The 13,862-nt window shown below is 37.9% G+C and overlaps 1 protein-coding gene across 2 annotated transcripts in view; it reads right to left on the bottom strand.

Moving 5' to 3' along the window:
* LOC127934279 (N-terminal EF-hand calcium-binding protein 2-like) overlaps positions 1-13,300 on the bottom strand; it is an 80,371-nt gene extending 67,071 nt beyond the window's left edge. For both annotated transcript variants that reach the window (XM_052531554.1, XM_052531555.1), the window contains exons 1-2: positions 12,934-13,300; positions 6,967-6,991 (exon numbers count right to left, since the gene is read on the bottom strand). In XM_052531554.1, the coding sequence (XP_052387514.1) occupies positions 6,967-6,991; positions 12,934-13,251 (343 nt within the window). In that variant the 5' untranslated portion in view covers positions 13,252-13,300. The remainder of the gene's footprint in view (positions 1-6,966; positions 6,992-12,933) is intronic.
* Positions 13,301-13,862: the final 562 nt, after the last annotated feature.

Here is a 13,862-nt window from a genome sequence, read left to right as displayed (position 1 = left end):
TTTTTTTATGTTTTTTGAACATTAAAGCATGTCAACATATTGTGTTACACCATATACACAAAATAATAATAAAAAAAGCATCATATGACCCCTTTAAGGTATTTTCAATTTTTTATGTATCTTTGATCAAATAAATGCAGCTTAAGAGAGTGTACATATACATATATTTGTAAAATGTATGCATCTAGCACACCACAAATTTGCACAACCTAACAGGGAATGTACACAACTATAAAGACCTGTTCACTGTATTTCAAAATGAGTGGCAATAATTGTCTAGGACAGGAACCATGGAGTTGCATAACTGTGTGGCAATCAGGTTGCGACTTGGGGGTAGAGGGGGGTAATAATTTGGCAGGGGGTTGAAATTGGGCACAGCACAATAATTAAGTCCGAGCATGTTCTGGGTATAAGACAGGTAATCACAGTACAGCACATACTGCTGCTTGACAGCTATTTGTCCTGGCAACACAAACCTACCTGTGTTTATATGTATGTACATGTGTCAGGGGTTAATGGAGTTGATGCATTAAGAGAAGATGATTTTGACCTCATACAGTATGTGCATGAAACGTTACAGCATTTACAGTATGATATAGTGTTTTCTTTCTTGTCAGAACTAGGACTTAAAAGTTGCCACTCTGCCACAGTCTGAATTACCATAGGTGAACATTTATTTTATTTATTTTTTGCAGCATGCCAAAATTGGCATCACAAAAATGGCTAAATAATACATGTCCCTGCCCACTGTAGACCAAAGCACAGGCTTTGTAAAGTGTAAAGAGCCCTCGCACAGTACATTCATGCTCCACCGGCCAACAGCATCAGTGTGTGCCTTGCTATATGTCCAGTGGTCTAAAATCCACAGCCCTTGAAGTTAGGGCAATTTAACTGTTTTGCCACTCATTTAACTCACTTTGACATTATTCTTGACCGAAAACTAACCTGAGACATTATTTACCCATCATGCCCTTTTTACAAAACTTTAATGATTCATAAGGTCTAGATCAGGGAAGCCTCGGTGCTTGCATGCTGTGCGGGAGGCTGCTGTCAGCATGTTTATTTTCAGTGAGCACACACATAAACACTCATTTACTGCCAGCGAGAGCCCACAAACCTAGACCAGAGAGGGGGAAAGCACTAGAGGGGAAAAGTTTGTATTTATACATTCAAATCCATGAATTAGCAGTTTCATTTACATTTAAGCATGATAATTGGTTACTGTATACCAACTCTCACTCTTCGACATTCTGCTTCCTCTTGAAACACCAGAGGAATGTCTTAACATGCATTACTGCACAGAGGGGTTCTGTAATTTGTCAACGAAAAAGTCATTTGGCTCCTAAATGACTCATTTTAGTAGCCTTTTTTCCCATCTGTAGCCCTTTTGCTCTCTTTTCCCCCTGTGAGATATTTTTTATGTAAAAAAAAATGCTGCACAGAGTAACAGTACAGAATTTAAAACAGTTGAAAGAACCAATTAAATTTCCATTAGATGTATCTGCACCACTCTTTCTCTCCCTTTAAACTCAGTGATATATTTAGGAGGGCGAACTGCAGATGCAGATAAGTCGGTGGGTCATGCAGGTCTGCTCTCATGTCAACAGCCCTTGCAGATTTATGGTCACAGACCAGGTAATCAAAAAGCAGGAGGCTGAGCCTGCTTGCATAAAAGCTCTTAGGCCAAGAGAGCATGTCATTTTCTCTATACAACAGACACTAATGATTCTCTCTGCCTGCACCGCACGCATAATGTAACCAATCACTTCTGCAGTAAGAGACATGCAGCAGGGTGGCATGACATTCTGTGTTTTGTTTGTGCTCAATAAGATGGTTTACTCTGGAAGGTAAATTGATCCATAAACCATAAATTAAATTATGTCATTATTCACGATGAAAAAGAATTCACAATGTCCAGAAGGCATTGAATATAGGGCATCATTAGTATGAAGTACTTTTATTGATACACGTATATATACTTTTACAGACATTTTTTAAAATTATATATATATTATTGTTTACACTAGATTTTTTTTTTTAGTTTCAATAATATATTTAAAATCTATTCCTGTGATGGCAAAGGTGAATTTTTGCATCATTACTCCAGTCTTCAGTGTCACATGATCCTCCAGAAATCATTCAAATATGCTGATTTTGTGCTCAATTATTATAAATTACTATTTGTACTTAAATATTAATTATGGTTCTTATTATTATCAATTTTGAAAACTGTTTATTTGAGACATTTTGAAGCATTATAAATGTGTATTTACTGTCAATTCTCACTGAATAAAAAGTATACATTTATTTTCATTTCCCCCCTAAATCTTGATACTAACTTTTGAATATTAGTGTACCATGTTTTCAACAAAAATATTTAGCAACACAACTATTTTTAACATTGCTAATATAAAAAATCAGCACATTTACATTTTGAACTATATTCAAATAGAAAACAGTTCTTTTAAATTATAAAAATATTTTAATGTTTTAATAAAAATATTTTAATCAAATAATCAAAATATGCAGCCCTGGTCAGCATATTGAAAAACATTTAAAAATATTAATTATTCCAAACTTTTGACCAGTAGTATATCATATCATATCATATATATTGGAATTGCTTGACAGTCGTGGTCACATTAAACTGTCAAAAATGAGAACTTTTTATTTTGTGTTCCATGGGAAAAAAATAAAGTAGTATATGTTTAAAATTACATTATAGGGTGAGTAAATGATGACAAAATATTATTTTTGGAGAGAATTCTCTTTTATGCATGCAGCCGCCCTATTCGAAAAGAAAGAAGATAAAATCGTTACACTTCTAGGAGTTTATCTATAAATGCTGGAAGCAAATCAGCCTGTGCTCTGTTTTCTTGTTAGACAGTTGTGTGATTGAAAACCAAAGAGTTACAAAATATGACACCTATCTCCTGTGGTCGCGACTCTTGTTTTTCTTTCTCCCCCACCCTCTTGCCTTCTCTCTCTCTCTCTCTCTCTCTCTCATTAAAACTGTCACCAAGCTACTCTCCTGGGAGGGGTTTAAAAATAACACAAATTGTGCTAGCTCCACATATCAAATAGCCCCTACTTCTTTTAACCAGGTTTGTTGCAGGTTTTCGCTCTCTGCTATTTGTATCGACTCTCTTTTAGAACTAAAGTGGAGTTTTCCTTTTAAAAAGAATCTAAAATAAAGAAACAATGTTTTAAATATATATATTTCAATCCAAACATTTAGAACAGATGAGACCAGGTCTATGCCAATAATGACGAACAAGACAGAATCATACAAAAAACTTATTTACAGTATAATTGGATGAAATGTACTGTAGAGTAATATGTTTCTTCTTATACATGAATTTGAGCATTGCAAAATTTGTAACGTAGCCTTTCTTCATACTCATAATTGTTCTGTGGACATGAATATGGATAAAGAGGCTCATTTGCATAATGAGACTAATCTAAAATCAATTAGCAAATACATCTGAAAATTTTGCTGTAATTTAATTTGCAGTACAATAGAGTAAAAATCCTTTTAGAACATCCAGCAAATGCAAATCATTAGCTGGTTCATTATGCATCGATTTTCTTAGCAGATGATATTTAACTAATACTATGCAGAAATCATACTGGACAGGCATCTGAGAACAAAAAGAACGTCTTAAGTTATGTATTTAACCCTGGTTCCTCAAAGGAATGAGACACTGTGTCGAGAACGCTTTCGGAAATGCCTCCAGCATGACATCTCTGAATAACATGTGTAATCAGTCCAATGGATGGGTGCGACGTCATAGGCGGGTGACGTCAGAGACCAAGAAGCATAAAAGTATGAGCGGCAAAGCTGGCATCCAGCCTCAAAGGATGAAGCAAGCACTGGCCAGAGTAGCCGAAAGTGTGGCACTGCGACACATTATCTTGTTCCTTCGAGGAACCAGGGTTACATATGTAACCTTAGTCGTTCCTCTTCAGGAACTCGAGCTGCGTCGAGAACACTTTAGGGAACGAGAATGCTGATGCCGCCAGACTTTCAAATCTCTGCCTAGTGTGGAAGAGAACAGCTAAAGCAAGAGAAGGAGACAGGAGCCTGACAGTAATTGGGGACAACCCATCCAATGGCCAAGCTTCAAAAGGAGTGAGTCTTGACCCCCAAGAGAAGGGAGATAAGAGAACTCAAGGCTTAGGATAGCATCCTGATCACCATTTAGCATAAGGTTGTTCTGGCAGGAGGCCTCAGCACACCATGGAGGAAACATGTAACCAGAGGGTTTCTGCCCACTGACTGGCCACCGAGAGGGGCGCGGTAGGCCACCATGGCCACCACGTAGACTTTCAGGGTGGAGTGGGTCAACCCTGTGGAGAGAAGGGCCTGCAGGAACTCCAGCACTGTAACAACCGGGCAGTTAACTGGGTCGAGCTGGTGGTCTCCACACCAAGAGGTGAAAAGCTTCCACTTCAAGGCATACAGTTTCTTAATTGAGGGAGATCTGGATTGGACAACATTCTCAACAACCTCGGTTGAGAGACCGGAAGCTAAGAGTTGTGCCTCCTCATAGACCACACCTACAGCTTCTAAGCTCCATTTGGGTACTCTCGATCATCCCACACCATGCCCAGATAAGTGGTTCTGTACTGGAGAAAGCACACTTTACTTGGCATTAAGTCTTAACCCCAGCTCTTTCATGTGAGCGAGAACGATACCTTGATGCCGAACCTTCATCTGCTCTGATTGAGCTAATATCAACCAATCATCAATGTGGTTGAGTTGTGAAAGTGTGGGGTGAGAGTGCAAGGCCAGAGGAAGATCCGTATTGGTAGGCTTTTGCCCCCAAATGCAAACCTCAGGAACTTCAGATGAAGAAGGATGGAGATAAGTGCATTTTCTTGATAGATCATAACACACCAGTCCTCGGACTTGGGTGCAAGCATGCTGAACTTCAGTCACACTGACAGAGTGGTTAAAAAAACACAGATCTAAAAAAAAGGACACAACACCTCATCCTTCCTCGGAACAGTGAAGTACCGGCTGTAGGACCCGGACTCTGCAACCCAAGGAGGGACCATCTCGATGAACTGGATTCTGTGGCCTCTCACTACAGTGTGCAGGACCCACTGAGACACATTTGGCAGTAGTTTTCACGCTGCCAAATAGTCTACTAAAGGAATCAGCCTCTCAAGACTGATCTTTGGTGTCATCAGAGCATTTAGCTTGGTGTCCTGAAGCTGCGCACTGACAGGACACAGGTGAACTAGCTGCTCTGGAAACCTCCAAAGGAAGTTGCAAGCCTCTTAGTACCACTACGTTTCCGGGTGGTAACTGAGAGAAGTGCTTGCCGGAGACCGCTGCGCCCTGGAACACCGGCAGGGTTGGCAGATCGATCTCCTGAGGGCACTGAGTAGAGACGGCCACTGTGACGGCCTCGGTGTACACTGCATTTCCCCAGAGGGGTCTGCCCTCCAAGGTCCTGAGCCACAGCATCAGGACTCTCGTAGCTGAAGTCTCCTAAAAACGATGGTCCCACCGCCATGTGACCTCCTAAGGGAACCAGTCTCACGAGACTGGCCTCTGGTGCACCTAGAGCCACTAGCTCGGTGCCCTGAAGCGGCGGACTGGTAGGGGACGACCGTACTAGCTTCTCTACAGACCTCCGTAGAGGTAGCGAGCCTCTTAGCACCACTATGTTTCCGGGCGGTAACTGAGAGAAGCGCTCGCCGTAGAACACTGCGCTCTGGAACAAAGGGTTGGCAGATCGATCTCCTGAGGGCAATGAGGAGAGACGGGCACTGTGTAATGCATTCAGGGGCGTCAGGATGTTATGACAAAGGCTATCCAGTGAAAACGATGGTCTCCTTCGAGAGCTGATACTGCGCACTTCACTCTCAAGCAGCCAACACACGAACTGTGTGTCCTTGCCACTTTTTTTTTCCTTTTTTGGTCGCAGGGAAAACACACAGCCTGCTCTCACCCAAGACTTCTCTTGATTGAAGCTTTGACAAATGGAGCTTATCAGTGGACAAACGACACTAAATAAGACTCACAAACAGATAGCGATTGACACACACGCAGAGCACTTGCTGAAGACAGAAGGCTGGATGCCGGCTTCGCTGCTCATGCTTTTATGCTTCCTGGTCTCTGACGTCACCCGCCTATGACGTTTCGCCCATCCATTGGACTGATTACACACGTTATTCAGAGACTTCATGTTGGAGACGTTCCCCAAAGCATTCTGGATGCAGCTCGAGTTCCTGAAGAGGAACTGAATTTCTAATAAGCCCCGCAAATGGGATTTTTTTATTATTATTATTTTGAAAGAAAATATTACTTCTATGTAGCACAGACACGTCATTTCAAATAAATGCTGTTCTTTTTTTACCATTGATTACGATAAGAATTATTTCAAGAGCACCAAATCAGCATATAATTTACACTGCACAGTTGGCACAAGTGCTTCTGAAGTGGCATTTAGCCATCTTTACACAGACTGTTTCATGCTGCTCAGAGGTGGCATAAATACATTTACATACCAATTGCACTTTTATACAGTACTTCAGCTAAGAGCAGGTATAATTTACTCTGGCTTTTATAAAGCATTGTGTCTTTACACAGAATTTTCAGGCACAGAGCAGCCTTAACTTCGCTGTGTAAAGACTCCTTTAGAAGGATTTCTGAAGGATCATGTGGCACTAAAGACTGGTAAAATGGCTGCTGAACATTTAGCTTTAAATCAATGGAATAAATTACATTTTATAAACATATTCAAATAAAAAACAGGTATTTTGAATTGTTAAAATATTTCACAATAAAACTTCTTTCAAAATCATTTTTACGAAAAAATCTCACCAACCTCAAACTTTTGAGCACTAGTGAAGTAAATGAACATGATTTCATGTTTAGAACAGAACAGAGTCTGAGAAACACATTCGCATTAATGATTTAACCTGACATGATATAAAGCAGATTACACTCACCATCCTTATCAGCTCTCCGGAAAATCTGAAATGATACACATACACACACATAAAGAAATACAATATATTAATACAAATTATTATTCATTTTAATAACATTATCATTATAAATCACCTAAACCTTCAAATAATTCATCCAGAAAACCTGATCAACTGCTAATCAGAGTTTAATATCAGAAACCTGTTTGATTTCAATACTAAACTTATTATTATACACCTGTCTAATCTTAAATTGACATACAACAATTATTTTTAGATACTGGCTGCAGAAAAATAAAGTACATGCTAGAAAAGACGGATAAAAAGTAATTAAAAAAGCATCTCTCTGTAGAGTTCAGTGTCAGACAACCTACTCAGAAAAGCTATTAAATGAGACTCTGGTTCTATAGATAGGCTGACTGTAATTCAACTTCGTGACACCTTGGCCCTTAATATGGTGCAATGATTAATCTTTGCATTGCATTTAGAAAACCACCAACACAAATTATATTATATAGGCATTAGATCAGATAGAGACAAAAAAGCAGGAAAATCTGACCATACCCCCAAGCCATGCCCCCAGGACTTGTTATCTACAAAATATATTTTATAACATTAAAAGATATATATTTTATTGTAATAATATATACTGTTGTACTATAAAAATAAAAAGTTGTATAACGTATAATGAATAAAATTATTATTATATATATTGTAAATGTAATCAATGATTCCACAAAAATGTTACGCAGCAAAAACATTTTTTTAACATTGATAATAATAATAAAGAGTAAATGTTTCTTGAGCAGCAAATCAGCATATTAGAATGATTTTTGAAAGATCATGTGACACTGAAACACAAGTAACACATTTCAGTGCTGATTCTACTCACATAATGCCATAATGTATAATTTATAAAGAGTTTATTTAGTTAATTGCTTAAGACCATTTCGCAATCCCAATCACCATGTAGTAACCAACTTCACTCTGAACACCCCCACCCCATCCCACATTTTTTTTAATTACTTATCTGCATGATTCACGAATCATGATTTTATGCTTAAAAAAAAAGGAATTCTGGATCAATCTGGAAGAATCACATTGCTGATTATAACCTTTAAGTTCCTTTTTAAATCAAGACTAAGCAAGTTTGTATATTGCTAATGTGTTTGGTTGAACTTGTAAGAGACTGAGTGAGGTGCTACTTAAATCTGCAAGAGCAACCTGATCACACGGTCCAGTCAGATGTGAAATGGACCACTTAAGACTCTCTGGTAACAGGAAAATCACAGTCAATAGAATGTGCTGGGAAGCGTTTCTCACTACGGTCTGATTTTATGGTAGTCGATCCATTCACCCTTCAGCCTTTCTCATTTTCTAAATAAATAAATACAGTGAAGCGTGAATTGTTGTGATCAGATCTGAATGCCCATGTTAAACATACTGGCTGCTCAAGCAAGAATAGAGGTCCATGTTTTATGACTGTACATGCATGTTTATGTCTCGAAGAGGAAGCATCTGATAATTGAAACACGTATTGACAGCACACAATTTGATCTGCTTCAATAGAGTGATCAGCTTCTGCCGATGGTCTAAATCACTTCTCAGCTGGATTCAATTCAATCCTGACAGCTAACAGAATTCCACCTGTCTGGATCCTTCACCATCACAGAACAAAGGCAAAAGCCACACAGAAGGGATAAATGGACATTAGAACAACCACTGAAGCATCTGCAGTAGAACAACAATGGGATTTTTCATTCTCCTGAACTAAGAGGAGAGTGAATGTGGGAACAGTGACATGTCCGATCAATACTGTAATGTATTTTACAAAGCGCTTGAGAAGCACTATTGGTATTTAATCTTCCTAGCTATTTTATATCTTAAAGCAAAGGTGTCTGCAGCATTAATTGCCAGGTCTGGTTCTCAACTGGTGGGTAGTGACCCAAAAATTGGTTGCTGCAGGGATGCTCTGATTTTGTGGACTGTAGGAAGGAAGTAAAACAAATTGGAAATTATAACCATATAACCATGCATATTTAAATAAATAAATAATAAAAAAGGATTATAACTAGGATTATCAGACTTAAATTAGGGTTCACCTGCAATAAGGATAAAAATGCTTTTTGTGGTTAATAACTGGCTGCCCAGAATATGAATCCATTGCAATTCATGAGACATTTAGAAACTAAAAGTTTCCTACTCAGCTTATTGTACATTACCGTTCAAAGCTTTAGGGGTCAGTTATATGTTTTTATGTTTTTGAAAAAAGTCTCTTATACTCACCAAGGTTTGATAAAAAATACAGTAAGAAAATTCTACTTTGTCAACAGGACTCATTTCTACATTTAGAAGGAATTAGATAAAATATTTCTGGAAACACAGCCACATTTGACAAAATGTTGGGAAACTTTTTTACGTTTTTATATAATTTTTTGTTGATTATATGTTTGTGCACAGTATTTTTTTGTGATTCTTTTAGTGTGTATTATGTTTTTATTAAATCTGAATAAAAACAATATTCAAATATTGTAAAACATTATTTTAATTTTTTTAAAATGTTTTAAAATGTTATTTATTCCTATGATGGCAACACTGAATTTTCAGCATCATTACTGTAGTCTTCAGTGTCACATGATCCTTCAGAAATCATTCTAATATGCTGATTTTTCTGCTTAAGAAACATTTCTTATTATTATCACAGTTAAAAATGATTATGCCGCTCAATATCTTTGTAGAAACTGCAATTCATTTTTTTTCTGGATTTATTGATGAATAGAAAGTTTCAAAAGAACAGCATATTTCACATTTATATTTTTTGTAACAACCTAAATATATAACTGTCTTATTTAATGTGTTCTTCCTTAACAAAGAAAAGTTTTTAAGAAAAACAAAAAAATAATGACCCCAAAATATTTAATAGTAGTGTATGTAAAATAAAATCTGGGTCTTCTGCAAAACCAGCTGAGAATCACTAAACGACAGGATCCTGCTTTGTTATGACTGAACTGGATCACAGTAACAGAAGCAGACGATGCCAAATGGTCTAAAATGTAAAAAGAGAAGTTGAAAATAAGAACAGAACCACCATTAGCTGGGAGTTACATCACTATTTCTTCATTGTGACTGTCTGCTTGATGTTTTCGAGAATAAAGGGGGTGCACTAAAGATATGAGGTTGTTGAATATTATTTTTATGGTCTGATAATATGAAGTCACTTAATGTAGGTGACCCAGTTTGTTTGCACCTCAGAAGATATATCGCTGTATGACAGGAAAAGGGGACAGCTACCAAAAGTTCTAATGTTCTAATGTGAACTACGAAGCTACAAGTTGATAAAAGGGTGAGAGAAGCAAAAATTAATTTATATATTCATGCAATTAATTGTTCATATGTATATAAATACAAAAAAAAAAATGCTTAGACAAATACATTAAGGAGAAACCAGGTACAAAAAAAGTACAACTAGTGCAATTGAACCAAACCACTATCTATCAGAACAATAATCAAGTAAAATCCTGCAATTTGAACAAATCCAGATAACACAGGGAAAAAATAAGGCTCTGTTTCAAGACAATGACTTTGTGCCCAAATTTCCTCTTTGGCCCATGAAGGCTAAAAGACTTGTGTTGACAAAAGAAGATGGAACAAAGAAAGAGATGATGAGGTATTAGGCAAAGGGAGATAAAGATTTATAAAGAGTGTTTGAATGGAGAGAGTGTGACTCAACAGTGGACTTGTTTAATAGCCACTAATATGTGGACTCACATTTAGACTTGCCAAGTCAATTGGATTGATTCTCAACCTTTGGCTCAAATCCAGTTCACTGAACAAATGCCAGATATCTTTGTATTTTGAAGTTCAAATCAATAGCGCAATAAAGTCTTTAGTAAATGTCATGTGCGGTGACCATTTGATCATCTGTCTATTCTCACACATCCAGCATCTTACTTTTAAAGCGTGAACTAGAGCGCTACTGTAATTTAGTGCACAGCATTAAACCCCAGTGGAAAAGAAACGTTCAAAAAACATTAAATTCACTTAATTACTCCCTTAAGCCAGATGAGGTCTGGGACCTGAGATATGATGATGTAAGAATGAAATATTGTGCACTGGGAAACACACTTAGCCTTCTTTATGACAGCTTGTTAGTGCTCCACTGTTTTTACTGTCAGGTTTGGGGAAGCCGTGCTGAGAGAATTCAATATACCCTGAATGAATCCATAACTAGTCTAGCCGGTGAATCGAAAGCTTTCTGAAATGCAAACGGGGGCCTTTACAATTGCTCTGTGGCTCTGTAGTTTACCAATGCAGTTTTAAGGCCCGGTCAGGGCTGATGGCTGATCCTGGAATAGACGTGGCAGCAGACATGTCATTTGGAAGCGATAGATAGAGTTAAGTAATGGAATTCTCTCACAAAGCATTGGGGGAAATCAATTCCCCTACAAGCACCTGCGCTCCGTACCGAGGTCTCCAGGAGAAATCATGTATACACATGCTCAATATCCATAAAAGACAACACCTCATTATCTGCTCAACCCCCCCTCTTATTCATTTCCTCCACCTTCACTAAAGTATCTTGGGTGCATTGGCGCCTCTGGTCTTTTTCTGAGGTTTTTAATTAGTTTTTGTCCCCTCTACTTTATAGTCTTTTTACCTGAGACTGTATCTGGGTCTAGGACTGATCTACTTATCACTCTCTTAAATGTTTTAACTTCTCCCCCTAAAAGCAATGCAGAAACCTCAAGAGGTATGCCCATCAGATACACATAATTATCCAGCACCGATGAACAATACTGAGGCAATACTTTGACCTACTAAATCAATACTGCTGAGACCTCGCCACAGCAGCCAACCACAAAGTATAACTGCCGGGCTCACAGGAAAAGCACAATAAATTATTTAGATCCAAGTATGCTTCTCAGAGATACGGCCTTAAAATCAGAGCAAAAGAACTGTTGTATAACCTTAGAATGCTGAGAGGTACAGCTGGATGTTGCACTGCTTTTTCATGAATCTAGTGTATGTGTAGATTATTCTATAGTTTGGTGAATTATTTCAATGCACATCCTAAAAGCTCAAATGTATTTCAATATGACTGTGAATGTACAGTGTGTGTCACATTAATTATTGACACTTAATCATACCCTAAACAGGGTTATCTTGCAACAGTGACCATCTGGCTGTAAATTATCCCACTTATTATGAAATAAATAACTACCAACTAAATAAAATATTGATTTGAGTTTAGATGAATAGTCCATAATACATTATAAGACTGCAACAATATATTACATTAAATTACCTAGTTATCTATGATGCACTTGTAACTTATCTTTTAAGCTCTCTCTCTTTTATTTATTTTCGGTTTGTTGTAGCCTACTTCCGACCAACAGTTTTTGGTTTGCTGCTGGGGACTCTATGATCTTCTAACCATCCATCAATGGTTTTATGCTCACAATGTAGGGCTATATTAAAATCAATTTTAATACATTTTTATTTCACGCCACAAACGTGGTGAGCCTTTCGAGTCGAACGTAGGCACGCGTCAAGAATTGTAAAGAACCAGTGCGCGGAATGATACGCGAGAGAAACGCCGGTTTGTTGCCAAAGGCAACAGCGAAATATATAATTTAAATTATTACACAAAACTTGATTGCTCACGATTAGTCAATCAGAATTAAGTATTCCAGAGAACAGTGTAATAAAGTAGGCTATATGACATAGAAATGATATAAGTGTAAAATTATGCAAAATGGTTGGATTGGATAAAAAGTTAAGTAGGTAGGTCTATGTAAAAATTTATAATTGGTGTAATGCATCGAGTTCCAAATGTTGGTTAGTTATTTAAGTAATATTCTTGGTCTAATTATGGGATTACTCAACACTCTTCTGAGGCAGTTTAAGGCAATTGAATAAAGTTTGTAAAACGAGTGCATGCATTTCATATTTCTTTATACATCAAATAATAAAATATCAAACACCTACATCCAAAATGACAGAAATGCCCTTTCGGGGCTCCGGTGCAAAGAACTGCTCCTGAGCCACCGCCGCCTCCTCCTTCACATATTCCCGAGTAGAGATGCTTTTATTGTCGCTCATCTTGGTGACTATCCAGCGGACGAGCCCGTCTATTCCACCGGGCTGAGAGCCGCTGTTTCCGGACTGTGCAGCCGTCGCTGTCTCGCTGTCCTGGGCCCCGGGATTGGGCTGGTCTTTGCTGTCCTGTGACCGGAGTTTGGCTTGTTCTTTGTGGAGCAGTTTTTGGACGCCGTCCCTGCAGTAGCGCGCTGCTTGTTCACACATCCTTTTGCCGCGGAGCGTTCATGCTGCGCGCTATGGGGGCGATCCCTCCCTCCTCTCTGACATCAGCAGCAGCAGCTGCACACATCCCAAAAACTCACCCATCCTGTCACACCTAATTGAAGCAGTTCAATGAGTGCCATCCATTTAGCTCAGATGCAGAAAAAGGAACAAGAAAAGCATTATTTGCATTTTAGAAAGAGAGTAGCTACTAGCACAATTGTTTATAGCACAATTGTTTATACACTTATTTATTTGCCAATTTGTAAATCTTTTTATTTTATTTATTTATTTATTTTTTTTTCTGTGTTGTCTCTGTGTACTGGAAGCTTATGTCACTAAAACAAATTCCTTGTATGCGTAAGCATACTTGGCAATAAAGCTCTTTCTGATTCTGATACAGCAGGAATCGATGTTAATGCCCATTGATCCCAGAAAATAACTTTTGAATGAACCATGCTGACGTGGTTTGGGTCTTATTTTGGCTTTGATTGTTGGTTTCCTACAGTAACCCTCAGTTTTAGACATTTAGTTCTACCATTCCTATATATACCTTACGAATTTTTTTTAGTAAAAGTGTAATAACGTTTTGTTGGCGGATTGATTACCATAGT

This window comes from Carassius gibelio, chromosome A18 (genome assembly GCF_023724105.1).
Source record: "Carassius gibelio isolate Cgi1373 ecotype wild population from Czech Republic chromosome A18, carGib1.2-hapl.c, whole genome shotgun sequence".
In the NCBI taxonomy this organism is placed as follows: Eukaryota; Metazoa; Chordata; class Actinopteri; order Cypriniformes; family Cyprinidae; genus Carassius; species Carassius gibelio.
This window is presented reverse-complemented; position numbering and strand designations above follow the sequence as displayed.